Here is a 27771-nt window from a genome sequence, read left to right on the forward strand (position 1 = left end):
GCACTCCGCCTGCGCAGTGACCGAGAGGGGGCGCGGCCCAAGGGCGGGGCGGGGGCGGGCCCGCCGGGGCGGGACTACGAGGAGCCGCGGGCTCCATTGGCTGACCAGAGAAGGGCGGGGATCGGGGGCGGGGCCTCCTGGGGGCCGGCCGGAGCAGGAGCTGCGGAGGGGCAGGAGCGGCGCGGGGGCGCGGCACCGAGGGAGCCCCGGGCGGGGGCGGAGTTGGGAATCCCCGAGAAGGGCCCTTGCAAGAGTGCGTCCCAAAGTGGCGCTTTAAAGGCCGAACCGCTGCGGTGAGGGGAGAGGAGACCTGGAGAACCTCCGAGGTGGCCCCGGGAGGCGCCTTCCGCAGGTGCGGCTTCACCGGCGCGTGCACCTGGAATGCTGCATACCGACGAGCAAGCAGGCTCGAGGAGGGTCCCGCGCGGAGAGCCGACTGGGACGCCCGGTCCCCTGGAAGGGGGGCCCCCCTGCACAGTGGGGGCCGAGCGGGGCCGCGGGGAGACGCTAGCGCAGCTGCCGCCACAGCAGGCTCTTCCACACGGAGGGAAGCGTTGGCCGCGCACCTGTCACCGCGGGAGGGGACCCAGCAGATGGAGTACCAGCGAAGGAGGAGCAAGCCCTCCGAAGGACAGACCACCGGCCACGCACAGCAGGCCCGGCCTGGGCGTCAGGGTGGTTAGAGGGTGAAGATGGGAGCGGAGAAAATAGGGAGGGGAGAGGCGGGGATGGGCGGTGCACCCAGACCGTCAGCAGCTGGCTCCCCAGGAGCAGTCACCCCAAGCCCCTCAGGGCATGATCCTCCTGAGCACCCCAGGATCCCAGCCTGGGACATTCAGGGTCATCTGAGAGGCACCGGACTGACCCCAAGGCTCTGCCGGGCCTGCCTGCTCCTGCCCTCCCGCACCACCCGGCCCTTCGCTACAGCAAGGCCCAGAGCAGAGGACCCACTCCTGGCGGGAAGGGTGGTTCCCATTCAACACTGCCCTGTTTGCCTGTCCTCAGAGGGCATTTCCGGGAGCAGCTGCTGCTCTCAGAGGAGTCCAGACCCACCTTCTCCCCCACCCCCAGACCTGCCCTTGGAGCCCAGCCAGGGCTACAGCAGGGCAGGCCCCCGGGAGGGGCCTCACAGCCAAGGGCAGAGACCCGGTCGGTTGTCCCCAGCAGAGCTGGCCAGAGAAGGTTCAGAGGAGAGCAGCACGGGGCAGTGAAAAGTCCAACCAGACCACGCAGCAGGAAGGCGGAGGGGACCCTTCCTACCCCAGCCCCCTTCTCAGCCCACCTGCCTGTGTGGAGGATTTCCAGGGCTACAGGGAGCAAGAGGAGGTCAAGGGAGGTTTTCTCCAGCCCCTTTCCTGGGGGAGATGACCTAGGTCACTGCCTTGGTCAAGGTGGCCCTCCTGGCACCACTGTCCCCGGGTTCCAGAAACGACTGTCCCTTCATCCAAGGGCCCATCACCCACTCGGGGTTCTGGACACGGCTCCATGCGGGGGTGGGGAGATCATCCTCTTGTTAAACCCTCGCAGGCAGTCCTCACTTGAGCGTCTCCCGTTTGCTGCTGAGACCTAGATGGTTGGGACAGTTGCCCGGGCTTCCAGGGATGCCCTGGGATGCAGGAAGTCAGCCCATGTCCCCCCTGCCCCCAGCAGCCCCCCTGCCCCCAGCAGTCCTGGCTCTGGTGTGGAGGCTTGGGCGAGCCGACGCAGTCCCCGAGGCCCCCTCCTACCTCGGCCCCCACGCTCCGCGGGCCCTCCGTCTGCTGCAGGGTTCCAAGGTCGAGTGGCTCAGGCTGGAGACCCATTCCGCAGGGCACTACTTCTTTATGACTTCACCCACTGAAGTCACCCGGGAAACAGTGCCGAACGTTCCACCCCAGAGTCTTGGCCTCTAGGAGGCAGGGACGGGAGGCCCGGGCATCCCAGAGGACTCTGCCCACAGTGTAGATGAGGACGCGCTGGCTCATGTCCCGCCGGGACGTAAAGGGCAGCCTCAGGGGCACTGGGCGCTCCCGGCACCATGGATGACGCTGCCGTCCTCAAGCGACGAGGCTACATCATGGGGATCAATTTGGGAGAGGGCTCCTACGCCAAAGTCAAGTCCGCCTACTCGGAGCGCCTCAAGTTCAACGTGGCGGTCAAGATCATCGACCGCAAGAGAGCCCCCACCGACTTCCTGGAGAAGTTCCTGCCCCGGGAGATCGAGATCCTGGCCATGCTCAACCACCGCTCCATCATCAAGACCTACGAGATCTTCGAGACGTCCGACGGCAAGGTCTACATCGTCATGGAGCTCGGCGTGCAGGGCGACCTCCTCGAGTTCATCAAGACCCGGGGGGCCCTGCAGGAAGACGATGCACGCAAGAAGTTCCACCAGCTGTCCTCGGCCGTCAAGTACTGCCACGACCTGGACGTCGTCCACCGCGACCTCAAGTGCGAGAACCTCCTCCTCGACAAGGACTTCAACATCAAGCTGTCCGACTTCGGCTTCTCCAAGCGCTGCCTGCGGGACGACAGTGGCCGGCTGACGCTGAGCAAGACCTTCTGCGGGTCGGCGGCGTACGCGGCCCCCGAGGTGCTGCAGGGCATCCCCTACCAGCCCAAGGTGTACGACATCTGGAGCCTGGGCGTGATCCTCTACATCATGGTCTGCGGCTCCATGCCGTACGACGACTCCAACATCAAGAAGATGCTGCGAATCCAGAAGGAGCACCGCGTCAACTTCCCGCGCTCCAAGCACCTGACGGGCGAGTGCAAGGACCTCATCTACCGGATGCTGCAGCCGGACGTCACCCGGCGCCTGCACATCGACGAGGTCCTCAGCCACTGCTGGGTGCAGCCCAAGGCCCGGGGCCTGTCCTCCGCAGCCGTCAACAAGGAGGGCGAGGGCTCCCGGGCCCCCGAGCCCCCGGGGACCCCCGAACCCAGCTCCGACAAGAAGTCCGCCACCAAGCTGGAGCCCCGGGAAGAGGCGCAGCCCGAGCCCCGGACTGAGCCCGGCCCCGAGGAGACTGCGACGGTGCAGGTGTCCCGGCAGTCGGAGGCCGTGGGTCTGCCCAGCGAGCAGCCCAGCAAGACCGAGGAGGGGGCGCCCCCGCAGCCTGCAGAGACACATGCCTAGCCCACCTGTTGCGGCCCGGGCGGCCGGCAGGGAATGAGGCCGAGCTCAGGGCCCCGAGCCCGAGCTCCAGAGAGGCCGCGGGACCAGCCGAGAAGGAGGAGGGTCCCAGACGTGCCGCTATTTTTGTCAGTTTCTTCCCCTCCCTTTGAACTTGGTAACTCACGTGGCTAAAGCAGCAATAAATCACTATATCATTGCAGCCCCCGAGGTCGCTGTGTGTGCCCTGCCGGCTTCAGTCACCCGGGGAGAGGACCCTGCACCCCCGTGGCCCCCTCCACGGGCCACACCGCACTTCACCTTCCGCCGGGGAAAGAGCCCCATGTGTCCAGCGCTGACGATGGACTCAGGCCCTGGACCGGGGAGAGCCGAGTGAGGAAGACACTGCTTCAAGCGCGGGGCCCACAAGTGCCGAGCTGGGCAGGGAGGCGGCGCGGCAGCTGCAGGCCGGGAGGTCGGGGCGGGCATTCAGGGCCCTCAACCGCCCCCGAGGCTGCCTGCCTGTGGGGGCCTCCCTCGGGGCCCCTCCCCTCCTCCTGGCCTGGCTCCAGGGTCTGCCCCGCACCCAGCCAGCACCCCGCTCCCCACAGCGCCCGGAGCATCCCCACCTGGCCCAACCCGAGGCCTGAGTGTCTCCCAGTCACTGAGCGGGGCCTCCTGCTCCTCTCTGGTCCCAGCTAGCTGTCCCGGGGCGACGCCCCCGCCAGCGTGGGTGAGCGGGTGCTGGCGAGCAGGAGTAGCAGGCCTCCTCTCACGCGTGGCCGGGGTGTCCACGGGGCGGGCTGGCCTGCGGGGGCACCGCCGGCGCGGGAGGCCCCACCCAGTGAGCGGCCCTCACCTGGCTGTGCGCGGCCGCCGCTTCCTCTTCCGATCTGCCTGTGCCCGGACACGCGTGCACCTGTGGGTCTGACACGCCAAGGGAATGGGGCCTGCAGACAGGGCCCCTCCTCCTGCCCCTGCCGGCGTCCAGCAAGGGCCCTGCCCCCACCCAGCCCCTTCACGGCCACAGCCACACACCCCTGGGCATCACAGCGTGGCCGCCTCCCGGGCCCCATCCCCGTGTTCCCGTCACCTCCCACGGTAGCCGAGGCCCCCCCTCCTGCACCCAGTCTGGCTCTGCTGCCTGCAGCAAGGATCTCCACGCCCGGCCCCTGAAGTCCTCCTGGGTCTGGCCTCCTCCTGGCTGCCCGGCCGCTCGCCGTGGACCCCAGCCCTGCTGGCGGACCGGTCCCTGAGCCCCTGCCCACCTCTCCAGGCTCCGCTGAGGGGCCGCAGCCTCCACACACGAAGCCTCTGGCGGCCACTGCCCGGGCAGGCGGGCGAGGGCCCAAGATGGAGCAGTCCTGGTGGTGGGGTCACAAGCCTGCACCGTGGGGGAGCGGGATTCCAGGGTGCGCAGGGCCAGCGGGGATGCATACGCCCCAGGAGGCTTGCAAACTCCTCCTCGGGTCAGCAGTGATCATGGGGCCCTGGGGGCAAGGCTTCGGGGAGGGGCCTCGGGAAGGAGCAAAAGCTGTGTGTTTCCCAGGCGGGGGCACCGGTCAGAGGGGGCAGGTGGCCACCTGAACCCACCCAGCGCGGAGCAGGCCCCACTGCGAGGCCTTCCCGAGGTGGTCTGAGGCACTGGTCGATCCTTTGAGCCGCCCCACTGCCCCAGACAGGCTCAGCCCCCGCAGCGATCCCCGGGACCCTCGGTGGGGCCTCTGGGCCAGCCATGCGCCTCCCGCCCCGCACGCTCTCACCACCTGGCCCTGCAGACCCTCAGTGGCACCTCTGTCCCCATCCTCCACGGGGCCTGAACTCAGCCCTCAGCCTCCCCGAGTCCACAGCTGTGCGTGCCCGCCACGGCCCAGCCACAGGGCACTCACACCCTGGGTGATGCTGAGCCACCTTGGGCCCTGGGAAGGCAGGGCCCACTCCGGTCACCCGGGGCCTGAGGCCAACCCTCAAAGCTCCAAGGGCAGCGTCCCAGAGCCTGCGGTCTGGCACTCACAGGCCTGCACCCAGGAGCACCCTGAAGCCCGTCCAGTCTGACCCCGCCCCGGGGGCTCCGGCAGTCCAGCACGCACGTCCTGGGCAGCGCCCCTGCGGCTCGCCTGAGTCTGCAGGCCTGATGTCCCTGGAGAGCCAGAGGCCACAGCATCCTGGGCGAGGGAGGGCGTGGGGAGCAGGAACCGCAGCAAAGGGCAACCCCCACAGAGTCCTGGGGGCGAGGGAGACAGGTGGGGAGGGCGCCTGGCCTGGGGGCCCTCGCGGCTGGCCCCTCTACAGTTCCACTGGTTCCTACCGAAGCCCCCAGGAGACTGCCGGCGTCGGGCAGGTCCCTGCCGCTGGCCTCTGGGCCCGGCTGCCCTGCCCGGGGCCTTCCGCACGGACCTCCTGCAGGGAGCTCTGTGCGCCCCAGGTGTGTGCGCATGCTCCCCTCCCAGCAGCTGGCGAGCCCCACTGAACCCCGGCACGGGGCTTCTGGGTCACTGCCACCCACCCAGACACAGGACGCCCCCTCCTCCGAGCACCTGTCCTGGCAACAGGCCGCGAGGACGAGTGAACACCGGACTTGCGCCTACAGGGGCCTTGGCTCCCGGGGCAAGAACAGAGCAGGCGGACGCCGTTTCCAGACGCAGAGACGGTCTAAGGCGCGAAGGTGACACGCCTGCCCAGGCTCCCGGTGCTCACAAAGGCCCAAGTGACGTAATTCAGGACGCTCTCCCCAGCCCCCAGCCCCCGCCTCGGGCCCTGCCCACTGTGTGCACTCCCCACGGGCCTGCCCCCGCCAGCCGCCTGTTGCCCGGTCACAGGCTCTGGCCGCCCTTGGCTACGTGCTCTCGCAGGACCTGTCTTAAAGCGGGGCTCGGACCCTGGCGGCTCCTGCAGCCCCCACCCCCCGACCCTCTCCTCCACATCCCGACCCCGACGCCGGGACCCATCCATTCTTAAAACGTCCACCTCCCCCAGGCCCTTCCCTGCCTGGACCTCAACTCTTCTTGCCCTCAGAACGCCAGCCCACCAGGGCTCCAGGCCACCGGGCTGGGCACTCACACAATCCGAGCTGCCCTCGACCCTAGACAGCCACCTTCACCCCCCGGGATCGGGGCGGCCCCTCCCAGGCCCGGCCCAGAGGTGGTGCTCATCCCACCTCAAGGCAGTGGCGGGAAGGCAGCCCTCCCTCGAGGGACAGGATCCGCTGCAGGGGCCTGGCACGCTGGCTGGACCTGGGCGGCCCCAGCCTGACTCAGCCCAGGGCGGCACGGCGAGCTCGCAGCAGTCCTGGGCGCCGGCTTCCTCTCTCCCGGCGGGCCGCAGGGCTCTGCCAGCCCAGTCAGCCTTCCAGGGCTCCAGGGCCCGTCCCCCACCCAGTTCCCACTCTGGGCAGCCTGGCTTTATGACTTCACAGGCTGAAGTCACGCGGGGACAATGCTGGGCGTTCCACATCTCCAAGTGCAGGCCCAGCCTGGCCAGACGGCTCCCCGCAGCGCAGACGAGGACGATGCCCGCTGGCCCGCGTGGGGAGGGGATGTAGAGGGCGGCGGCGCAGGCCGCTCCGGGCACCATGGACGATGCCGCGGTCCTGAGGAAGAAGGGCTACATCGTGGGCATCAACCTGGGAAAGGGCTCCTACGCCAAGGTCAAGTCCGCCTACTCGGAGCGCCTCAAGTTCAACGTGGCAGTCAAGATCATCGACCGGAGGAAGACGCCCACCGACTTCGTGGAGAGGTTCCTGCCCCGGGAGATGGACATCCTGGCGACCGTCAACCACCGCTCCATCATCAAGACCTACGAGATCTTCGAGACGTCCGACGGCCGCATCTACATCGTCATGGAGCTCGGCGTGCAGGGCGACCTCCTCGAGTTCATCAAGTGCCGGGGGGCCCTGCACGAGGACGTGGCGCGCAGGATGTTCCGGCAGCTGTCCTCGGCCGTCAAGTACTGCCACGACCTGGACGTCGTCCACCGCGACCTCAAGTGCGAGAACCTCCTCCTCGACAAGGACTTCAACATCAAGCTGTCCGACTTCGGCTTCTCCAAGCGCTGCCTGCGGGACGGCAGTGGCCGGCTGACGCTGAGCAAGACCTTCTGCGGGTCGGCGGCGTACGCGGCCCCCGAGGTGCTGCAGGGCATCCCCTACCAGCCCAAGGTGTACGACATCTGGAGCCTGGGCGTGATCCTCTACATCATGGTCTGCGGCTCCATGCCGTACGACGACTCCGACGTCAAAAAGATGCTGCGAATCCAGAAGGAGCACCGCGTGGACTTCCCGCGCTCCAAGCACCTGACGGGCGAGTGCAAGGACCTCATCTACCGGATGCTGCAGCCGGACGTCACCCGGCGCCTGCACATCGACGAGATCCTCAGCCACGCGTGGCTGCAGCCCCCCAAGCCCAAGGCCATGCCCTCCGCCTCCTTCAAGCGGGAGGGCGAGGGCAAGTACCGGGCTGACTGCAAGCTGGACCCGCGGCCTGAGCACCGGCCCGACCACAAACTGGGGGCCAAGACCCAGCACCGGCTGCTCGTGGTGCCCGAGACCGAGGACCGCGTGGAGGAGCGGCTGGCCGAAGCCTCCAGGGGCAAGGACCCCCACGTCTCCGGGGCCGAGGTGGGGAAGGCAAGCACCGAGCGGTGCTGAGGGCCCGGGGGGCGTGCGTGGCGCCGCGCGGCCCCGGGGGCTGAGTGGGCGGTAGGAGCCGAAGAAGCCACAGGTGCAAGAACGAGTAAAGTCCGTCAATTAAACCGCTATTTTGATTACGTTCTATTAGCTTCCTTCCACTTAGTAGCAGAGACCTTAAACCCTGACCACCAAATAAACCACAGTGAACAGCAGAGAGGTGCGCGGAGTCTTTTTCTCTGGGACTCAGCACCCACTCCCTGCGGCCAGGGGGCTTCGGGGAGCCGGCCTTGTGGGCATGGAGTCCGCGGCCTCCCACCAGGCCCCCGCTGCCCTCCCACCCCGCTCGCGCCCCTCAGGCAGACCGTCCTCAACGCCCGCCCGCCCTTTGGCCCTTTAGAACTTCTGGCGGCCCCCCTCCCACCCCCTGCTCTGCCTCTCACTCGGGCCCCCCCAGACCTCCAACCCCACTTTCTGGGGCTCCCTCAGGCCCACGCCCACCCTTCCCTACTGAGACGAAGCATCAAAAGCAGCCCTTTCCTGACCCCATGGCCCCAGCCCCGCGCCCTTGGTGCCCAGCCAGGGCTCAACGTGGAGGAGCGCAGACCAGCCGGACCCCAGGGAGCCGGAGGGCGGCCTGCTGGGGCCTGCCTGCTCCCAGCATGATGGGCTCCAGTCTAAGCGGACCCCATGTGACCCCATGCTGCCTCTCTGAGCACGACCTGACCCCACCTGAGGCTTAAAGAGCCCGCCGGGACCCAGCCCACTTCCTGGGGAGCTGGCCCCAGCAGAGGAGCGAGGGGGCGGGGTCAGCCCTGCCCCGGCTGGAAGTCAGGCGCTCAGGAGGTGACGGCTGAGGCCACTGGGAAGGGCCTCCCACAGGCCTGGCCTGGCCAGGGAGCCTGTGAACCTGCAGGCCTGATGGCTGAGGGCTCTGACCCCCGAGGGGAACGGAAGTAGGGGTCACAGGGAAATGAGGGGCCGACTCAGCTTAGAAGGCAGGCCCCCTGCCTCGTCGGTGCCACTGGATGCCACGCAGGAAGGCCTGGACACCCCAGCCGCCGAGGTTACCGCCCAGCGGCCCTGAGCGGGCGAAGCAGGCACAAGGGTGGCCTTGGGGCAGAGAGGCAGCCCTGTCTGGCCAGAGGCTCTCTTTAGTGACAGGTAGACGGGCAGGGTTCTACAGAACAGGGTGTCGGCCGGGCAGGCCCAGCACCCCGGAAAGCCGGAGTCCCGTGCTGGGCGGAGAGCTGCCCTGCAGGTTCTGTGGAGCTCCGGGCCCAGCCTTAGAAGAAGTCTGAGGCCTTGCGCCGGGCGGGGAGCTGTAGCAAGTTGTCCGTGATGCAGGCTGGGTCCTGGCTGAGCGGGGTGCGTGTCGCCGAGCCGGGGGCTGGTGTGCTCGTCGGGGTCTGGGGCCCGCTGGCCGGGGTTTTGAGGTGGCTGGCGCGGGCGGGGGATGGGGTGTAGCTGGCCCGCAGGGCTCGGTCCGTGTACTTGCTGGCCGTCCTGCTCACCAGGCGCTGCAGGGCTGGGGACATGGCAGGGCTCAGGCCCTTGGGGGTGAGGCTGCAGTGGGGAAGGCGTGGCAAGAGGCAGGGTCAGGCCTGCCTGGCAGCAGGCCCCTCAGTCCCTGGGAAGATGCCTGGGGGACACGTGCATGTTCTATGCTGGGATCCTGAACAGCCGTGCCCTGGGCCGTGGGGCTGCAGGGGACCCTGACCGTCTCCAAGAGGGGCGATGACCCTGACTCCATGGGCGGATGGGAGCTTACAGGGGACAAGCCGTAAAGACGTCCCCTAGAAACGTGCAAGAAGGGGGGCTAGGCATGTGTGAGGGGCACTGCAGACGCAGTGGAAAGGGCCCAGCCCAAAGCTGCAGCCACGGGCTCAGCCCCCGGTGCTGAGCGTGTGGCCACAGCGCGAGGCCCACCCCTCACCTGGCCAGGTTCTCCGTCACCCTCCGCAGGGCCTCCTGCTTCTTGGCCCGGTTCTTGGCGGCGGCCTCATTGGCCATCTTCAGGCCCAGCCGCTCCCTGCGGCCTGGCTCCAGGATCTAGAGGATGGCAGACCAGGCTCGTCGCGGGGCGTCAGCCTCCCCAGCCCCAGCCCCCTGAGCAGCCCACTCCCGGGCCGGGTTCTCGTGAAGCCGGCACTACCCAGCCAGGCACTGGGAGCACCGTCCAGGAAAGGGCCTGTTCAGCCTGCTTCCCCACAGCCAGCAGCTGCGATGGCACCTGCATTTTTTCAAGGAACTTCAAGGGGCGTGTCCTGGCCCGAATCCCCACCGGTCTCCTCTTTCGCTGGCGCACCCTCCTGCCGTCTGGGGGTCGGCCTGCAGTTGGACCTGGAGGGCTCCCGCTGCGCTGAGAGGCGCCAGGGCCCAGCGCCCACACCCTCTGCTGACGTGTGCACACCCCTTTCCTGCCTCCCTGGCGTGCGGGCCCGAGGCTCACGCTCACTATCTCGACGCTCAGCGTTCCCGTCTCCCTTGAGCCTGTCCTGCCGTGCACTGAGGACCTGGCTGCTCCTGTCTCCACACGACCGCGAGGAGAGGGCTCCGGCGCCCCCTGGCCCCGGACCTGCCTGGGATCCGGCATTGGGCTCGGTCCTGACCCGCTGGCCATGCGGGCGAGCTTTAACGCCTCAGGGCACAGAGCGGTGCCCCAGGCCTTGCTTGGCTGCTGCTGCGTCCCAGGTTAAGGACCTCATGGGCGAGGGGGACCACTGCTGTGTGGGCGAGCACACGCTCCCCGGCCCCTGGCCCACAGCTCCCCTGCTCCCAGAGCCACTGCTGCGATGCCTGCCGCCTCGGGGACTGTGTCTCCGCACCTCACCGGGTGCTGCCGGCCCCTGAGGGGACCCCGCCCTGCTCTGGTTCTTTGGGGCCTCAGAGCAGGTGAAGTGACGCTGGACCCTTCGGCCCCAACAGTGCCCCCAGGCTCCGGGGGCGTCCCCCACAAACCACACGAGATCAGGCACCCACCTTCCCAGAGCCACTTGGGTCCGACCAGCCACTTGCTGGCACCTTCCTGGGCCTCCCATCCCCAGAAACCACCTGCCACCCTGCTCCCCTGCCCACCTGGCCCACAGAGGGTCTCCCTTACAAGCGTCCAGCCTCGGGAGACCCCACTCTGACTGCTCCAGGGCCTGGTCTGGGTCCCCGTGACCAAGTGCTCAGCCGGGCCGCCTCCCACGCACGCTGGGGATTCGGGGCTCCTCCCCAGCCGCAGGCTGCAGCACACGGGGAAGCTCCTGGCCTAAGACCCCCGTCTCTGAACGGCCCTGTCCTGTGGGCCTGCAGGCTCACAGGGGCCACAGCGGCGCCCAACCCGACCTAAGCCCTGCCCACGGCGGTCCTCAGTGGAGGCCCAGATGCCACAAGCAACCACGGCGCCCGCCCCAGCGTAAGCCCCGTCCGCCATGCACAGCCATGGGAGCGCAGCAGACCCCGTGTCCACCCGTGCGACCCCCACCGTGACCCCCACCGTGCTGACCCACCTTGAAGGCCGGCCCCGGCGTCCTGTCCACGTAGGGCGTGTCTGACCCTTCCACCCTCAAGGGCGTGTTCTCGACTTCCCCCCAGGTCATCAGCGGGGACTCGTTCACACCTGCGTGTGGAGCGCCCACAGCTGCCTCAGGCCAGGGGCCACCGAGGCGGGCCTGGCCCCCTCCTTCCCAGGGCGGGGCCCCGGGTGCGTCCGGCTGTGAGGTCCACATGGCCGGCCCAGAGCCTGGTCTGCCGGGCTGAGCCTGACGGAAGGGCCTCCAGAGAAGCGGGGCTGGGCGGCTGGACCCTCAGGCTAGCACAGGGCTAGGGAGCCCCGGGTGACACCCACGGGACCCCGCCCCACGGGACCCCGCCCCACGGGAGGAGATCCGGAGTCCTCCAGGCGAAGCCCTCCACCCCGAGCCTGGCCAGACCGTGGTGCCTTCCCAGGCCCGGAGGCCAGCACACGCCCAGGAGGCCGCCCCGAGCCTCGTGACCTCCCTTAGGTACATCAGCCCCGCATGCCCACTGGCATGAGACCCACGGCTGAGAAAGGTCACCCAAGACTGACAAGGACCCCCGGCCGACACCCAGTGGGAGCACAGGTGGGCGGCCTAAGAGGCGTGCACGCCCCCAGGGTCCCTCGGCCCCGTCCTGCCCACCTGCAGGGGCCTCATGCAGCTTCCGGCACACTGAGCCTGGCTTCCACACGCGGGGCCACACCAGACGGTGCCCACCCGCTGCCCCCAGCACCACTGCTCACCAAGCCAGGCTGTCCTTCGAGCTCAGGTGCGGCACAGGGACCACCCCGCAGGGCAGCTGGCCCAGCTGGCCCCAGGCGTCTGAGGTCAGGCCCATCTGAGCGCCCAGGGCCCACAGCCCTGCTCAGTCCCGGCACTGCACGGATGGGACCCTGGGCCACGGGGTGTGGGCAGGCCCAGGAGAGGCCGCAGCCAGCTAGGCAACCCCCCACCCCAGCAGAGGGCGCGTCTCTCACCAGGGGCGGGAGAAGGCGTGGCGACGAATCCGAAGCCGCCCACTCGGGGGGACTCGTGAGGGATGAGCTCCTTGCCGTCCGGACCCACCTTGCCCTGTTTGTGCTGGAGCCGGGGGGAGGTGGGGTCAGGGCCAGGCTGCGCTGTGGGCTGAGGCGCCGATGCTGCGCAAGCCCAGGGCAAGGGAGGAGGACCCAGCGCCACCAAGGCCTGAGAACCTGTTGGAGCAGTGGCCAAGGGACGCGCCCCGGCCGTTCACGAGGGCCACCCCGACACGTGCCACCTTTGGGAGCCCCAACTTCAGGCCCGGGGCGGGGAGTGGGGCAAGGCATCTGTGAAGACCTCCCAAACAGCACCCCCGCTCCAGCCTCCCCTCCAACCCCGATCACTGGAGTCGTGGCCCTGAACCACTCCCGGGGTTGGAAGCTCTGCGGTCTGCCACCCCAAGAGTCTGGCTCCATGCCGCCGCCTCCCTCTTCTCACGCCTCTGCCCCACGGGCTGGCACACATTTGACTCACCGGTCTAACCAAGTCAGGCCCTGACTTCAAACCAGAGAGAGAACAGACCCAGCCTCGCCCACACCGCCGAGCCCTGCTGAACCCAAGGACACCTGAGCAGAGAGGTGCTGGCCCGGCCCTCACCTGCGCGTTGAGGGCGGCTGCCTGCTGCAGCTGCGACCTGCTGAGGGCCTGGCTGAAGGGATCCCTGAGGAAGCGGGTGTTCTTATGCACCACCTGCCGCGGCTTCTTGAACAGCTGCTCCTCATCGGGGACGCCTGGCGGTGAGAGCAGAGCCCTTGGTGTTGGGGGAGCAGGCCCAAGGGGGGCGGGCTGGTCCCCTCGGAGCGCAGCCTGGGCGCAGCCGGGGTGGGGTGCACACCCGTGCTGACTCCGCCCACAGACCGCCCTCTCACCACCCCCCCGCCCCGAGAATCAGGGCCCCTGAAGGCCCAGAGTGTAGAAGCAGCAACACCCACCCTGGAGGCCGGTCCACCCCGGAGGCCCTGGCTCACGCTCACCCTCCGGGTAGTACATGAGGGAGTTCTTGGCCTTGTACTTCCAGGTCTCCACTCCGGCCTGGCTGCTCTCAACCGCCTGCTGCTCGGCCGACGGGAGGGCGAGACTGTCCTTCTGTCTCTGTGTCACGGGGGAACGAGGGTCAGGGAGGCCCTGAGTCCCGGCAGCCCGCCCCGAGAGGGCACCACCGCCCCGCCCCAGGCACCTTCTCAAACTCCTCCTCGGCCTGGTAGAGCCACGCGTGGCGCGCCCGGCCCCTCTCCTTGGCCACCTCCATGATCTCCCGGAAGGAGGCGTTGTCCTCACTGGTGTACCGGCTCAGGAAAACGTCCAGGCTGGGCAGGGGCTCCGCTGCCGCCTCTTCCGCAGCCTCTCCTGTCCAGGGTGCCACGGCATGAACGCCACCGTGCGTCCGTTCAGTCCCAGGAACCCTCTGCCTGGCCACGGGTCTGTCTGTGAGACCCCACACCGCCAGACAACACCCCCGGGGGTGAAATCAACACCCCCAAGCCACCCCCCTCCCCATCTACCGGAGGCTGGTGAAGTGTGTGCTCTGGCTCGGGCCAGGATGGGGTGTTGGGCATTAACAGTCACGAGATCACAGTGGGTCCCCTGCGGCACAGTGAGCGGCCGGGAGACGGGGCGCAAGATTCCCAGGGCACAGGTGTCAGGAGCACCCCAGGCAAGCCCGCCAGCGCTAGGGCCTAACTCACCATCACCGTCCTCCAGGCCACGGCCCCGAGCCCTGGCCTTGCCGCCCACCATGCTGGGGCCTGTGTGCAGCTCAGGGGTTTCAAACGTGGCTGGCGTGACATCTGGGGGACAGAGGGGGTGGGGTTAGGGGCCTGAAGGATGGGTGCAGCAGGCAGCCACGCCCGGCCCCCGGGACTCCTCTCACAGGGTGGCGGGGGCTCTCGGGAGGCCTTGCCCAGGGCGGAGCCGAACTTGATGGCAATTTGGCGCATCCGCTCCAGGTCTCCATTCTCCTCGGCCTCCAGGTACTCCTTCTGTGCCTGCAGCTTCTCCACGTCGGGAAAGAAGTCCCTCTGGATGACCGTCTGGAGGCCCTGAAGGACAGGTCAAAACACAAGTCAGAGGCTCTATCTGCCTCCCCCGGCCGCTTACCCCACAGAGTGCGTGCTGAGACCGCAACCTCGATCCACCCCAAGATCCCCAGAGCTTGGGAACACTTCCCTTTTCCTTTTTTTGGCCATGCTGTGTGCTTGTGCGATATGGGATCTTAGTTCCCGATCAAGGGTTGAACCCGGACCTTCAAAGCTTTCTGTCTCTCTGTTTCATCCTCCTCTGTCGCCTTCACCTCCACATCAGCTGAACCTACCTGGCTGTTGCCACCTTCACCCCGCCCACGGCCTCCGATTTCCAATCTGAGCCTTTCACCCCACCACCAGCATGGGTGGAGATTCCCAGCTCCAGACCTCCAGCCGGACTCGCCCCTGAGCTGCGCGTCTGCGCGCCCAGCTGTCCACTAAGACCACCTGCCTGCCCAGCCCACTGGCCTCCCAAACCTGAGTGACCTTCTCGCACCGCCTGCGTGGCTGCGGTGGGGCGCTGGCAGGAGGCGCACCCGCTCATCGATGCTGCCACCGTGGCAGCCGGCTTGCGGGGCCCCCAGCCCTACCTCCCACCACCACCGCTGCCCAAGAAGGCGTCTCCGCCGCTGTCCAGACCCCTGCGGACCCCCTGACAAAGGCTTGTCTCTCCGGCTCCTCACCGCGTGCACACACCCACCCCTGCGGCCCCCCGACAGCGCGGACAGCTCGCCCGACACTCCGCCAGCTCGGCCCCCACGTGTCCACACGCCGGGGGCGAAGACTCAGGCTGCCCCACCGCCTCGGGGGGGAGCGCGGAGCGTCGGGACCGGGCGGGGAGTGCGGGGCGGGGAGCGCGGGGCCCGGAAGTCGCGGGCGTCCGCGCCGAACGCTACCTCAATGTACTCCTCTTCGTCCAGGACCCGCTGCCGGCCCGTCGCAGCCCCAGCCTCGCTGGCTGCGCGCTTCCTCCGGGGCCCGGACGCCGCGGGAAGCAGCTGCGAGCGGGCCGGCGGGCCCGGCGACGCCATCGCCATCCCAGCAACGCCCGGGCGGCGCAGGCGCGGCGGGGCGGGGGCGGGGCGCGCGAGGTGCGCAGGCGCCTGATCCAGCCGTCCAATGGGAGAGCCGCGCTCGCCGACGTACTGACGTCACAGCGAGCCCTGCGCCTCATGGGAGCTGTGGTCTTCGTCTCGCCCCGCTCTGGTCACTACTCTCTGGGCTGTGGACGCCAGAGGGCGCTGTGGTAGGGGCTAGGAGCGTTGTGGCTCCCTCTAACCCTGACAACTCCAGTTCTGCGGAATCCGAAGGCCTTGAAATTCCACTTTCTCGCAAGAAATCACTATCTGGGCTTCCCTGGTGGCTCAGGTGGTAAAGCGTCTGCCTGCAATGAGGGAGACCTGGGTTCGATCCCTGGATCGGGAAGATCCCCTGGAGAAGGGAATGGCAGCCCACTCCAGTATTCTTGCCTGGAGAATTCCATGGACAGAGAGGAGCCTGGTGGGCTACAGTTCACGGGGTCGCAAAGAGTCGGACACGACTGAGCGACTTCACCCTACCCTAATCACTATATACACTTCTATGCAATTAACAAAGACACATGCTTCAGAAACGTTGGGTATATTTGCGCTTCAAAGTTTTTATTCAAAGTTTACGCAAGAAAAGAAATGTCTGGTACCTAAATGCCGGAGTTGGCTTCCCAGAAAGCTGATCCTTATTGAAATGGACAAGAAAATTGTCTGAGCATTTTCCAGGAACAATCGTTTCTTTCCAAAAGGAGATTGTAAATTACGGCAAGCAAGTTCTGCCCCAGAAGGATTCAGTACAGTTCAGTGGGGACTCCACGGGATGGCTGCTGCCCTCGTGGAGCTGAGCGTGAGATGCAGACCACCCCACAGACAAACAGCAGGCAGGTGCGAGGAAAACGAATCCCACCCAGGGGGCATCTTACCTGCGGGGCATCTACCTAAGGGACATCTACCTAGGGGACACTCAGGAGACTGCCCCCTGGAAGGGAGCAGTTGCAGACCCAAAGGACGGACAGGCACTGCTGCCCACGTGGGAGGGGAGTGTGTGTGCGAAGGGCCAGTGGGAGGAGGTGCAGTGCAAGGCACAGCGGGGTGGGCGCCCACACTGGAGGGCCAGGCTGCGCCGACCTTGTGGGTCACGGGTTGTGGGTCACAGGTCGTGGGTCACAGCGAGGAGCTTTGTCTTTGCTCTGTGAGCCGTGGGAACCCTGGGAGAGCTGTAGGCAGGGGAGGGGCAGGTTCAGACTTGCGTGCTGGGTTTTATGAGGATGAGTCACAGAGGAATCGGAGTGGGTGCAGGTGGGCCAACTGGAGGCAACTGCAATGGCCAACGCGAGAGGGGATGGTGGTTCTCATCAGGTTGGTGCAATAGAGGCTGGGGAGAAGGCGGATTCTGGGATTGTTTGGGGAGGTCATCGCCGTGGCCTGAGCTTCATGGGTGAGGGAGGAGGGGAGGCAGGGTGTGTGCCGCTAGCGCTCTGGCTCACGCGCCTGGGACGCCTGGCAAGAGCTGCCGGGGACAGAGTGACTGGGGAAGCCCTGGGCTTCCAAATGGAGCTGTCAGAGGGACCGCTGGACACAGCTACCCAGCACAGGGGAGAGGCCTGGGGGCAGGTGTGACCGTGGGATGGAGCTGGGACCGGAGGCTGAGGGTGGAAGAGACAGACCAGGGCACGGATAAGATGAGCGGGAGAGTGTGGGCTCGGCCTCGAGGACACCTGTGTTCCCGGCAGCTGCTGGTGGCTTGCCCGACAGCTGGAGAGAAAGGAAAAACCAGGAGGGCAGCATGGCGGCTGGTCCCTGGAGCGAAGAGCTCTGATGACAGGTGCCCCACACATTGACAAAAAGCCAGTCAGCCGGCAAGGGCTGGGACCAGGCGGGTGGGGCGTCCCAGCGTGGGGGGAAGCCCCGCAGGCAGGCTGTGCGATCTCCAGGGATGAGGCCAGGAGTCACGGAGACAGCTGGAAGTGTGCATCCTGTGTGTGTTGCGGGGGCGAGGGCTGCTGTCCTGGTGGGGACCCCAGCGCCCTGTGCTCTCCAGGCTCACCTGCCTTGGCTCGTCCTGGGAGCCGCAGCCCTGGCTTCTAGACCTTCCATGGAGGGACTGTGCTTCCGGCCAGATGCCGCCCACCCCCACTCCCTGCAGGACCTGCGAGGGGGCAGAACAAACTCCCCACGCCAGATGGAGTGGGTGTCAGGTGCCAACTTGGGCACTGAAGCCTTGTCTTCACGCTGTCCTTCACCCTGGGGGCAGGATGGCAGAGAGCACAGCAGACACTCTCCAAGCGGGTGGGGGACCCTCCCCAGTTGAACTGGCCGGCCCCACAGGGTGACACAGGCTGCCCGCTGTTATGGGGGCAGACACACCTGCATGGAAACCTCCAGAGTGAGGAATCAAGGACCCCCGTCCCCGAGAAGCAGCTCCCGGAGGCCAGTGCAGGTAACTCTGGAGCCGTCAGCAGCTCTCCCTCGGGGGTTTCTTGGGTGCGGATAGGAGCCGCGCGGAAGCCGCCGCGCGCTTCTGGTGTCGCCACTTGGCCCGGCGGTTCTTGAACCAGACCTGAGGGGAGGAGCGCTCAGGCGGGCCCAGCGCAGGCCCAGGTCGCTCGCGGGTCCCAAGTGCACCGGCCGCGTCTTCGGGACGCGCGTGCGGGCGGACGGGGGCCTCCGGGCGGCTGCTCCATCGTCTGTCCTCTGCTGCCGAAGGCCCGGGGCCGGAACCCCTTCCCCCGCCTCCGCCGGCCGGTGCCCCTCGAGCAGCCCCGCGCTCTTCTGAGCCCCCCGAATTCCAGGGCGCGGACGCGGGCGGGCTTCGTCAGGGGCGGGTGGCGTGTTTAAAACTAAGGGAGCCTGACCTCCGCCGCGGCCCCGCCCCGCCGGCCGCCTCTCAGCCCCGGGCCTCGGCGCCTCCGCGCGCCTCGCAGAGCTGGCTCTCCCGAGGCGGCGGGCACCCACCTCCACGCGCTCCTCGCGCAGGCGGATGCGGCCGGCCAGGCGCTCGCGCGTGCCCACGTCGGGGTACTGGTTTTGCGTGAAGAGGGCCTCCAGCGCCCGCAGCTGCTCCTCGCTAAAGATGGTGCGGTGACGCCGCGTGCGCCGCGGCGGGCCCGGAACCCCCGCGCCTGGCTGCGCCCCGGGGCCCCCGGGGGGCGCGGCCCAGGGCAAGGGCGCCGCGGGTGCCAGCCTCAGCGGCCACGCCAGCCGCGCGCCTGCGGGGCGAGGGCGCGGTGAGGCGCGGCCGGGGTGCTGGGCTCCCCTCGCCGCGCGCCCTCGCCCCGGGGGCCTCGAGCGCACCCACGCAACCCGCGCGCCCCGAGTGCACTCACCCAGCCGCGCGTCCGTCTCCGGGGGCCCGCGGGGGCCGCAACAACAGCAGCAGGCGCAGCGCGCGGCCCCCGGCGCCCCGGGCTCCCCCGGCTCCGAGGGGCTCTGGCGGTCAGGGGCCGGCGGCGGGCGGGCGGCCCGGGCTGGGGGGCTGCGCTCGGGCAGGCCGGAGAGGATGTGCTCGATGGAGAAGGGGCAGGGCCGCCCGGGTGCCTCGCGGCCCACCGCGCCCCTCGCCGCCGCCATGCCGCCCGCCCTCCGCCGCCGCCGCCGCCGCCGCGGGAATATATCCGTCGGGGGGCGGGGGCGTCCGCGCCGTAATCCCCGGGCCGGGCGCCGCGTCCACTCGCGCTAATCCCGCCGCGCGGCCAGGAGCGGGCTAATCCCCGGCGGCGGCGGCGGCGGGAGGGGCGGCGGGGAGCCCCCTGTCCCGATCCCTTGCCCCGGACCCGCAAGGCTGGCGGGCGCGCGCAGGGCCGCCCCCACGGCCCGCCGGCCCCGGCCCAGCGGCTGGAGGACACCCCGACCCGGCAGGCCCTGGGTGCCCGGTCCCGTAGCCACAGCGCCCAGGGCTGGTTCTTCGTCCTCTTCCGCGCCCTACAGGGGCGGAGGAGTGAGACTGGAGAAACCCCCCAAACAGCAGTGTCCTGAGGTCCGACCTCAAACGGGGCCCAGCACCCTGGGCAAGCCCGCCGGCCCGCTCCCATACTCAGGATCTGGATCTCAACCTCGGGGAGGAGGCGGGGCGCAGGCAGAAAGCTGCCTCTGCCCATCCGCAAACCGGCAGCCCGTGCCTTCGGTTCTCTGCCTTCTCTCCTGGGTGACGGAGCCCGCCGGGCGCTACTGGGGACTCCGCAGAAACGGACTGTCTGCTTCCCTCTGTGTCCCAGAATCCACCCCCCGATCCATCACCACCCCCGACCCTCCGCAGAGCCAGGCTTCCGGGGAGCTGACTGGTGCCCACAGCCCCACTCTTCAGCACCCCTCGGGGTCATTCTGTCCACCATCGCGGGGGACCGACCCGCACTTTGCCAGATTCCAGGAAGCCTGTCGCACCTTCATCTAGGCAGCCTTGGACAGCCGGCCGGGACTTCTGCTTCAGGCCGTCTCCAGACCGCTGAGAAGTTAGCGTGCGGTTCGCAGGACAGGGCCGCAGACAGCCTGGCTTCTGCCCCAGCTGCCCCTTCCTGGCTCCCCGAGAGGTGCCTTCAGCTGGACCCACCCTGTACCTCGGTTTCCTGATCTCTGAACGGACACCATTGCGACCTACCTCCCAGATGCTTTGTGGGCTCAACCAGTCACTGTGTGTGGGGTTCGATCCCCGCTGGGCAGGGGCCTCCGAGAACGGAAGGTACCGTGAGGGGGCGACACGCAGCCTCCTGCCTCTCCTGCCTCACGCACCCCTCCTCAAGCTCCCTTGTTGATCCCACTCTGGTGTCAGTGAGGACTCTAGAACTGCAGCCACAGAACCCGCTGACTCGCTGTCGGAGTCCTGACGCAGACTGCCCGGCACTCACTAATCTGGAGACTCCAGGGAGGAGCCACCACCTCTGAGTGGCCCACCTCATGGTTGCAAGACGGCTGCCACCACCCCCAGACCTCCCATCTCTTCCCGTGTATCCCTTTGGATCACCCTAGAAACGTCTCCCAGCCGACTTCCCTCACAGAACCAACAGATCAGAGAGGCGCCTGGGAGTCAACAACCCATCCAAGTCACTTCCCCAAGGATGGGGGCTCCGGGACCAGTGGCCAGGAAGGCTGGGTCCTGGGATTCCTTCAGCCCTCTCCATCCTCACCCTTGGTGACCTCCTACAACCCGGAAGCTTCAGACACCACCTCTGCAGCAAGGACCCCCCAGGTGATGCCTCGGGCCTGACAGCTTCCTCTGCTCCAGGCAGCTCCGTAAGCACCTGCTCCATGTCCCATTTCAGGACCAAGGAACATTCAGTCACTGTGCTTGGAAGGCACTCAGGATCTCCTGGAAACCTCCACCCCTGCCAGTACTCCCCACCTTGATAGATGGGTTACCTACACACCTACACACCTACACACCTGGGTGGACATGCCACCTCTCCACCAGCCCACCGGCCCAGTGTGATGCTCTTCAAACCTATCAGCAAATCCTTGCACGCCTCCTTTCAAGAAGTGAAATCTAATCCCCCTTTTTTTGTACGTGCGCCGGCTTAGTGACTCTCTTCTAACCGCTAGGAGGCAGAAGTGACCCTGTGGTTTCTGAGGCCGGGTCCTGCAGCTCCTCTCCATCTGGGGATGCTCGCTGCAGCAGCCACAGGAACTGGACAAGCAGACCAGCTCCAGCTGAAGGACTGGCCCCAGACCTGCACGGGGCAGCTCTGATGTTGACCCCTTTTAAATTTTGTCTATGATGTAGGTAAAGACCCAACTTTCATTCTTTGCATCTGGATATCCAGTTGTCCCAGTCCCATTTGCTAAAAAGATAATTCTTTTCCCCGTTGACTTGTACCCCCCCAACCCAGTTGCGAATAAACTGACGTAAACGGGAGGACTTGTTTCTGGGTTCTGAGTCCTGCTCCACTGACCCATGTCTACCCGCACCATCTCTTTTAACGGCTTTATTCCTTATCTGTTACTGGCTGCCCTGGCTCTGTGATGTTTCACACGGGCTTCTCTCTAGTTGCGTCGAGTGGGGCTTCTTCCTGCAGCGCCTTCTCGTTGCGGGGCAAAGGCTGTAGGCACGCAGGCTTCAGTAGTTGGGGCTTGCAGGCGTGGTTTCTCCCAGCATGTGGGGTCTTCCTGGACCCGGGGTCAAACCCGTGTCCCCTGCATTGGCAGGTGGATTCTTATCCACTGTACCACCAGGGAAGTCCTTACCCGTACTGTCTTGATTACTGGAGCTTTGCGGTTGAGACTGAGATTTGGAGGTTTGAGATTGAGAGGTGTGAGTTCTGCAGGTTTGTGTTTTTTTTTTCCACATTGATTTGACTATTTTGGTTCTCGTGAACTTTCATGTGAATTTCAGGGCCAGCTCCTCAGTTTATTGGAAGAGACCAGCTGGAATTTTGATAGAGATTACATTGAATCTGAGGATCCATTTGGGGAGTCTTGCCATCTAAACAACGTTAACAGTCCATGAACATAGGACTTCTTCCAGTTACTTAGATCATCTGGAATTTCTTTCAGTAGTGTTTATAATTTTCAGAGTACACATTTTTTCCCCCACTTCTTTGATTAAAGTTATCCTTCGGCATTTTGTTCCCTTGGGTACTATTGTAAATGGAATGATTTTATTTCATTTTTGGACTGCTCACTGCAAGTATATAGAAAGAGAAGTGATTTTGTACATTGATCTTGTATCTTGCAACCTGCAGAATTTTACTCTAATAATTTTTTGTGGATTTAAAAGGTCTTCTATGTGCAAGACAGCGGCACCAGTGAACGGAGGCTTTCCTCTTCCTGCTTCGTTTTCTTGCCTGAGCTCCTGGCTAGTGTGTGCTGAGCAGTCGTGTCTGACTCTGCGACCCTGTGGACTGTAGCCTGCCAGGCTCCTCTGTCCGTGGGGCGCTCCAGGCAAGAAGACTGGAGTGGGCTGCCATGCCCTCCTCCAGGGGAGTGTCCTGACCCAGGGACTGAGCCTGGGTCTGTTGCACTGGCAGGTCCCTGGCTAGAATCTCCAGTAAATGGCTGGACAGTGGGGACAGGGGGCACGCTCACATTCCTGATCGTAGAGGGAACGGATTCGGGCTTCATCATTGGCCGGAAAAAAAAAAAAACAAACCAAAAACTATTTACCAATTTAACAGTTTAGCAAAGCCTCAAAAGATTTAAAATGAGTGACCCCAGTGAACACTTCCTGTAATGGTAGTCACTTGCTTTGGACTAATCCTCCCATGGATAGCAATGATAAACTCTGAACAATATATTTTAAAGAAAACCTGGGAACACTGGATATGAACAGTAGAAACCAGAAGGGGTCAATGCCAAGGCTGAAGGCCTCAACATCTCTTTTGGCGGGGGGACACAGAAGCACGGGGTGACTATCCAGGTTTGCACACTGGGAGCACTGCCTGCTGGGAAGCTCACCAACGGTGGGGGGGGGGGGGGCGTGGGGGCCAGCCTGGCAGCAGGGCAGAGCCCGGGGAGGGGCAGGGAGGCTCGGCAGGAAGGCACGGGGGTCAGAGGCCAGTGTTCCAGGAAGCTCCGCCCGGGAGGCACCAGGAGGGACACGGGAGGCTTCAGGATGCAGGCTCCAGCTTTGAGTCCCCATGATGCGCGTGGCCCCATCACCCAGGGCAACGCTCCCAGGTAAACGCAGCTGGGCCACCACTGGGTGCTAACCAGAGGCGCAGGATGGGCGAGCTGGGCACTCAAGCGGTCGGGACAGAGCCCCAGCCGCCTCCAGGATATCACCCGCTGGTTCACACGCGCCCACTATCCCCCTTGGTAAATGGCCCACCATTCCACCAGCCACCCACACACTTCCCTGACCCCCCCTGCCCTCAGAGCTGCCTGAGCACCAGGCTCCATGTGGGACGCTGCCCCCGCCAACGCCCTCAGCGCTGCTGCCGATGCCCGGCCACCTGGGCCCCACACCGGCCTTCCGACGCACTCCTGGCCACTCTCCTGGCCTGACCCCCTCTCTCGGCACACAGATCCAATCACGGCGCTCCCCTGCTCAGGATAAGAGGATCAGCCGCCTCTTCGCGGTGCTCCTCCGGCCCCCGGACCCCGACACCTCTATCCCGCTGCCCCCTCCCTCCCGTTGCTCAGGAGGCAGACCAGCTCCGCCAGCGGCCCAGCTCTCTCGCCGGGTCCAGCGGCTTTCCCTGCTCAGCCCACCTGCCCCTGCACAACCCCTCCACGGTGCCAGCGGCTCTTGGCCGCCCTCACTTCTGTCTCCCGGACTGAAGGGCTGACCAAGTTGCTTCCAGGACTGGTCAAAACTGGTCGGTGCCAAAGAAGGGGTGGATAGTGGGGGCGGGGCCTCCAGGGAGGAAGGCGGGAGGGGGGAGGAGCGGGGCGGGAGGAGGGAGGCAGGAGGAGCACCGGGGGCGAGGGCCGGGACCTCAGTCCCGAGAAACCGCTGGCTTCGGACAGTCAGAGGCTGGGGAGCCAGGCGGGCCCAGCATGGCCCAGGGCGAGTTTGGCAGTCAGGTTCCAGCACATGCCGACGTGCGGCTAAGGGGAGACGGCGAGCACGGCTCGTCTGCCGCCAGGGAGGGTGGAGGCGGGGGAGGATCCCGGGCGCAGCTCGCCGACAGCGTAGGCGGCCGGGACGGGGGTGGGGCGCCGCTTCTCCGTCTCCCCACGGCGCGCACCTCGCCCCCTCCCGGCCGGGCGGCCAGGCCATCAGAACTCCCTGATTGCTTTCTTTCATGCCGGTGCCTTTCTCTGCAGAGAACGCCGGCTAATGCCTCCTTTATCACGGAATTAGGGGATTTAGGGCCGACGGCACAAAGGGGCCCTCGATAGCGGCCATAATCAAGAGCGGATCGGCCGATCTCGAGCGGGCCCGGGAAGAAAGCGAGCGCGGGGATTAGTGCCGCGGAGCCGAGATAGCATCGCGCGGCCGCAGGCTGGGGCCGCTGGGGAGGGCCGGCCGCGCCGCGGAGAAAGGCCGGCTTAGCCGCCGGGCGCCGGGGATTCTGAAGCCATTAGCGGGGATTAGCACCCGGGTTAATCTGCTTTGGCCGCTCAATTGTCAGCGGGCCGCTCGCGTGGTGGACCCCTCGGTGGCGCGGCCGCGGGACCTCTGCAGTCCAGCACGGGGGCCGGTCTCGATTTCCCCAGCGGTCACCGGGCCAAGCCTGGCCCCGAGTCCCAGAGGGCGGGATGAACCCCTCGGTCCCTCAGACCAACGGGCTCCGCGTGCACTTGGCCCAGAAGGCTGGAGTGGGGCCCGGCTCTTGGCCGCAGCCTGTGCTGGGGACCAGGGCGCACTGGCCCCTGCCCATTCGCGAGGCCCCCGCCCTTCCGGCCAGCTCCTCCTCTGCACTCCCGGCTGGCCCTCAGGTGTGGTTCTGCAGCAAGGCACACCCTCCAAACCCCGCAAGGCCAGGGTGCCGGTACTGCAGACCAAAGGGAGGCTGCCCGAGGCCAGGAAGGAGCCCCTGTCTGCAGACCTTCCGTCCCTCCCGCGGTCCCACCCCAGGATACGGACCCCAGCCCCGGCGGACGTGGTCTCACCAGCTGCCTCCCCAACCCCAATCTTCAGCTCCCTCACTGAGGGAGCCGGGGGTGGGGGCTGTGCAGACTTGGCTCTCATAGGTCGCAGGCAGGCTCTCTGTCTGTGCCTGGGTTTTCCCATCTGAGGAGCGGGGCTGGCCGAAAAGAGGAATGGTGCGGCTGTGCTACAGCTGTTTGCTGGAGGGGCGCACCCCCGGCCCCACTAACGACGGGCTCCGGGGGTGGGGGACTCGGCGGGGTGCGCCTGCACCACGAGGCTGCCCCAGCCTCCTCCTCCATGGCGATGCGATGGGGCATGGCCCCCGCGCCCTACTCGAGCCCGCGGGTGGGAGCAGGTGCCCGGACTGCAGCTGGCCAGCAGCGGGGAGGCTGGCGGTCCTCGCGGCCCCATCCCGTGACCCTGTCCTTTGTCCCTTGGCTGGCACTAGGGACTCGGGAGCCAAAGGTTGCGCGGGAGGGAGACACGGGCGCGAGCCCCGGGCCAGCGTGTCAGGGGCGCCCGCGGCGGCGTCCAGCGGGAGCAGTGGGTCATCGGGGAGGGTGGGCGATCGCGGTAGCGCCGGACAAGCCCCAAGTGTCGGGGGCGGCCAGACGTGTGCCGCACGAGCGGAGCTCCAAGCGCACGCGCGGGTCCGCGCCGCCCGGCGCGCCATGACGCCATCAGCGCGCGCCGCCCGACTTCCGGGCGCCGGCGGCCCCGCCCCCACCAGCCTGGGCCCCGCCCTGCGGGCGCCAGCGGCCGGCGCGTCGCTCTGGCGTCGCCGGTGACTGCGCCCGGGGGTGGGGCTCCTCCCTGGCGAGCGGGCCTGGAAGGCCTTTTGCGTGTCTCCGGGCTTCCGGGTCGACCTTGAGCCGACGGCCCCGCGGGCGCAGTTCCCCCCGCCCCGGGTCACACAGGTGTGAGGGGGGCGTCCCCGGGCCGTCGGCTCAAGGTCGACCGGCCGGAGGGGGCCTCCTGGAGAGCGGCCGCGGGCCGACCGGCGGCGGGTCCGAGAGCTTGAGCCCGAGGCCGGTTTTCAGCCGGGGGCTGGGCGGCGGGCCGCTGCAGGCGTCTGAGCACAGGGGCTGGGATGGCCCTTGCCTGGAGGCCACCTGGGAGGCAGCCTCTCTGGCCGAGGGGGCTCTCAGGCCCGGCCAGTGGGGGAGTAGATGGGTGTGGCCGGCCCGGGCGACGATGGGCGGGGTGGGATCGGGGCCTGGCCCAGTCCACGCAGACGAGGTGGTGCTCGGGTAGTCCCAGGTGGGCGTGGGAGGAGGCGAGCTACCAGGCCACGGCCAGGGGCCGCCGTGTTTTCCCTGGGTCACCCGCTGGTCGGCCTAGGCCACGTCTGTCCGCGGCCCTAGCTGTTTTCTCTGGTCCTCCCGCGGTCCTTTTCGGTCCCTTCTCTGCTGTGGCCGCCTCTCTCTCTCTTTGGCCCTGTTCCCAGATCTTGAGGAGGCAGGTCCTCAGGCCCCCGGCTTCTGTGCAGAGAATCTGAGAACACGTAGGAAGTAGAATGTCAGTGAGGAAAGTAGTCTGGCATCCTCAACTCTGATTGTTTGCTGTGAAGGCTGAGGACAACGCGAAACGCGGAATTCTCTTTGTTGGCCAGAAGGGGAGAGGACCCGTTGTCAGGAGCGATTGTGTGTGTGTACTAAGCTCTGACTGCCGTTCATCACCTACACAAGGACATGGAGAAACCCAGGGGATGCCTGTCAGGTAGTGGTGGAGGGGAGGGTTCAAAGAAGTCGGGCAGGGGGCCCTGCCTAGAGGGCCGGTAGGATACCCCTCCTCACCCACACAGTTGTGAGATGGGGCTGGGAGTTGGCCAAGACCTGCCCCCGGGATGGCCACCATCTCACCCTTTGGTCCCTTGGCCTGTCTCTGAGGCCATTGTCCTGGGCATACTTCCTGATGACCCCAGGCTCAAGACGATGCCAGGTGGTGAAGGTTGCTTAATGCTGAGTGGCTTCCAGCTGGGCTCAGACGTTTCTGGCTGTGGGCCGGATACCCTGACCCAGAGTCTGCACTCAGCTGACAACTCCTCTGATAATGCAGGCACAGCTGCCCCAGCGTTCTGCCCGGCCCTGGCCTGTGTGCCCAGGGTGGGGCGGGGAGAACCACCCTGGAAGTGGAGTTTTCACCTCTCAGCTGCTCAAAGTTCTGCCCACATCATTCTGCCCCTTGGCCCAGGGCTGCAAGGGCAGTGTCCCCTGCCATTGGTTTCCTCCCTGCGGCTTTCCAGACCTTGAAGAAGTGCCCTGGGCTCTCTGCAGACACCTGCCTGCTCCTCTAGCCAGTCTGCACTGGCTCACTTCCCTCCGGCTTTGCTGACATTGTCTCAGAGTGCCCCAGCCCTGCTTCCCTCAGGTCTCAGCTGCAGAACTGAGGCTTTGACTAATCCCACCTTCTGTCAACAGGTGGTGTAGGTGGGGGGCAGGTGGCTTTTCCATGCTCACAGCCCCAGGGGATGCAGGCCCAGGTCCACCACCTTTTCCAGCTGGGCCCCCTGCCATCCACCTTGTGCTCTGGCACAGGCGAGGGGGCCCTGCCCCTCCTGGGCACAGGTCCCAACACTTTCCTTCTGGCTGAGTGCAGCCCGGCCCCTTCCTCCTTATGAAAGGAGGTGGGGACAGGGCTGGGGGTGCTGGTAGGCCATCTGAGCAGATGCCACTCCTGAGGTATCTGTGGCAGCATCCCCTCAGGCCCAGGGCTGGGGCTCCACCACATGTAGGAACTCGCTGGGAGCCCAGGGCCCTGCTGAATCTCCCCGCGGGCTCCCTCTGCACAGTGTGTTCTGAGCGCCCTGCCGACACTACAGCGCTCCTCGTAGCCCACAGGGCTGGGCCATTTCACAGGTCGGAAGTGGAGTTTAGGCGGCTTGCCTCAGCCTGTGAGCAGCCAAGCTTTGTTGCCAGGACTTCTCCTCCCTCTCCTGTGAGGTGAGGGCACAGTTTGGTCCCTGCACCCGTCAAACCCACCCTTGGCGCCCAGATCTGCCCGACTCCAGGG

At 66.6% G+C, this 27771-nt stretch overlaps 4 protein-coding genes across 4 annotated transcripts; 2 read left to right on the forward strand and 2 right to left on the reverse strand.

Moving 5' to 3' along the window:
• The first annotated feature begins 2017 nt into the window (after window positions 1-2017).
• TSSK1B (testis specific serine kinase 1B) lies at window positions 2018-3118 on the forward strand. Its single transcript, XM_052654988.1, has one exon. The coding sequence runs from the start codon at window positions 2018-2020 to the stop codon at window positions 3116-3118; it is 1101 nt and encodes a 366-aa protein (XP_052510948.1).
• Window positions 3119-6665: 3547 nt separating this feature from the next.
• Window positions 6666-7739, forward strand: TSSK2 (testis specific serine kinase 2). The gene has a single exon (XM_052654989.1). It carries the CDS (start codon window positions 6666-6668, stop codon window positions 7737-7739), a length of 1074 nt encoding a protein of 357 aa, XP_052510949.1.
• A 1142-nt stretch (window positions 7740-8881) lies between these two features.
• ESS2 (ess-2 splicing factor homolog) lies at window positions 8882-15302 on the reverse strand. The gene is made up of 10 exons (XM_052654984.1): window positions 15162-15302; window positions 14115-14283; window positions 13930-14031; window positions 13422-13591; window positions 13219-13336; window positions 12842-12975; window positions 12202-12304; window positions 11216-11325; window positions 9655-9770; window positions 8882-9284 (listed from the first exon to the last, which is right to left on the reverse strand). The coding sequence occupies exons 1-10, from the start codon at window positions 15300-15302 to the stop codon at window positions 9005-9007; spliced, it is 1443 nt and encodes a 480-aa protein (XP_052510944.1). The 3' UTR covers window positions 8882-9004.
• A 2446-nt stretch (window positions 15303-17748) lies between these two features.
• GSC2 (goosecoid homeobox 2) lies at window positions 17749-18863 on the reverse strand. The gene is made up of 3 exons (XM_052654489.1): window positions 18620-18863; window positions 18249-18502; window positions 17749-17853 (listed from the first exon to the last, which is right to left on the reverse strand). The coding sequence occupies exons 1-3, from the start codon at window positions 18861-18863 to the stop codon at window positions 17749-17751; spliced, it is 603 nt and encodes a 200-aa protein (XP_052510449.1).
• Window positions 18864-27771: the final 8908 nt, after the last annotated feature.

This window comes from Budorcas taxicolor, chromosome 17, assembly GCF_023091745.1.
Source record: "Budorcas taxicolor isolate Tak-1 chromosome 17, Takin1.1, whole genome shotgun sequence".
Classification (NCBI taxonomy): Eukaryota; Metazoa; Chordata; class Mammalia; order Artiodactyla; family Bovidae; genus Budorcas; species Budorcas taxicolor.

Bases quoted from the DNA above. Each gene is read 5' to 3' on its own strand.
- TSSK1B (XM_052654988.1), top strand. From the start codon at position 2,018: ATGGATGACGCTGCCGTCCTCAAGCGACGAGGCTACATCATGGGGATC.
- TSSK2 (XM_052654989.1), top strand. From the start codon at position 6,666: ATGGACGATGCCGCGGTCCTGAGGAAGAAGGGCTACATCGTGGGCATC.
- ESS2 (XM_052654984.1), bottom strand. From the start codon at position 15,302: ATGGCGATGGCGTCGCCGGGCCCGCCGGCCCGCTCGCAGCTGCTTCCC. The intron at 13,592-13,929 runs GTGAGTTAGGCC...CACCCTGGACAG, and splicing joins TGGCCTGGAGGACGGTGATG to GAGAGGCTGCGGAAGAGGCG. The intron at 9,285-9,654 runs GTGAGGGGTGGG...TCCCCACTGCAG, and splicing joins GTGACGGAGAACCTGGCCAG to CCTCACCCCCAAGGGCCTGA.
- GSC2 (XM_052654489.1), bottom strand. From the start codon at position 18,863: ATGGCGGCGGCGAGGGGCGCGGTGGGCCGCGAGGCACCCGGGCGGCCC. The intron at 18,503-18,619 runs GTGAGTGCACTC...CTCGCCCCGCAG, and splicing joins GGAGACGGACGCGCGGCTGG to GCGCGCGGCTGGCGTGGCCG. The intron at 17,854-18,248 runs GTGGGTGCCCGC...TCCTCCCCTCAG, and splicing joins TGCGCGAGGAGCGCGTGGAG to GTCTGGTTCAAGAACCGCCG.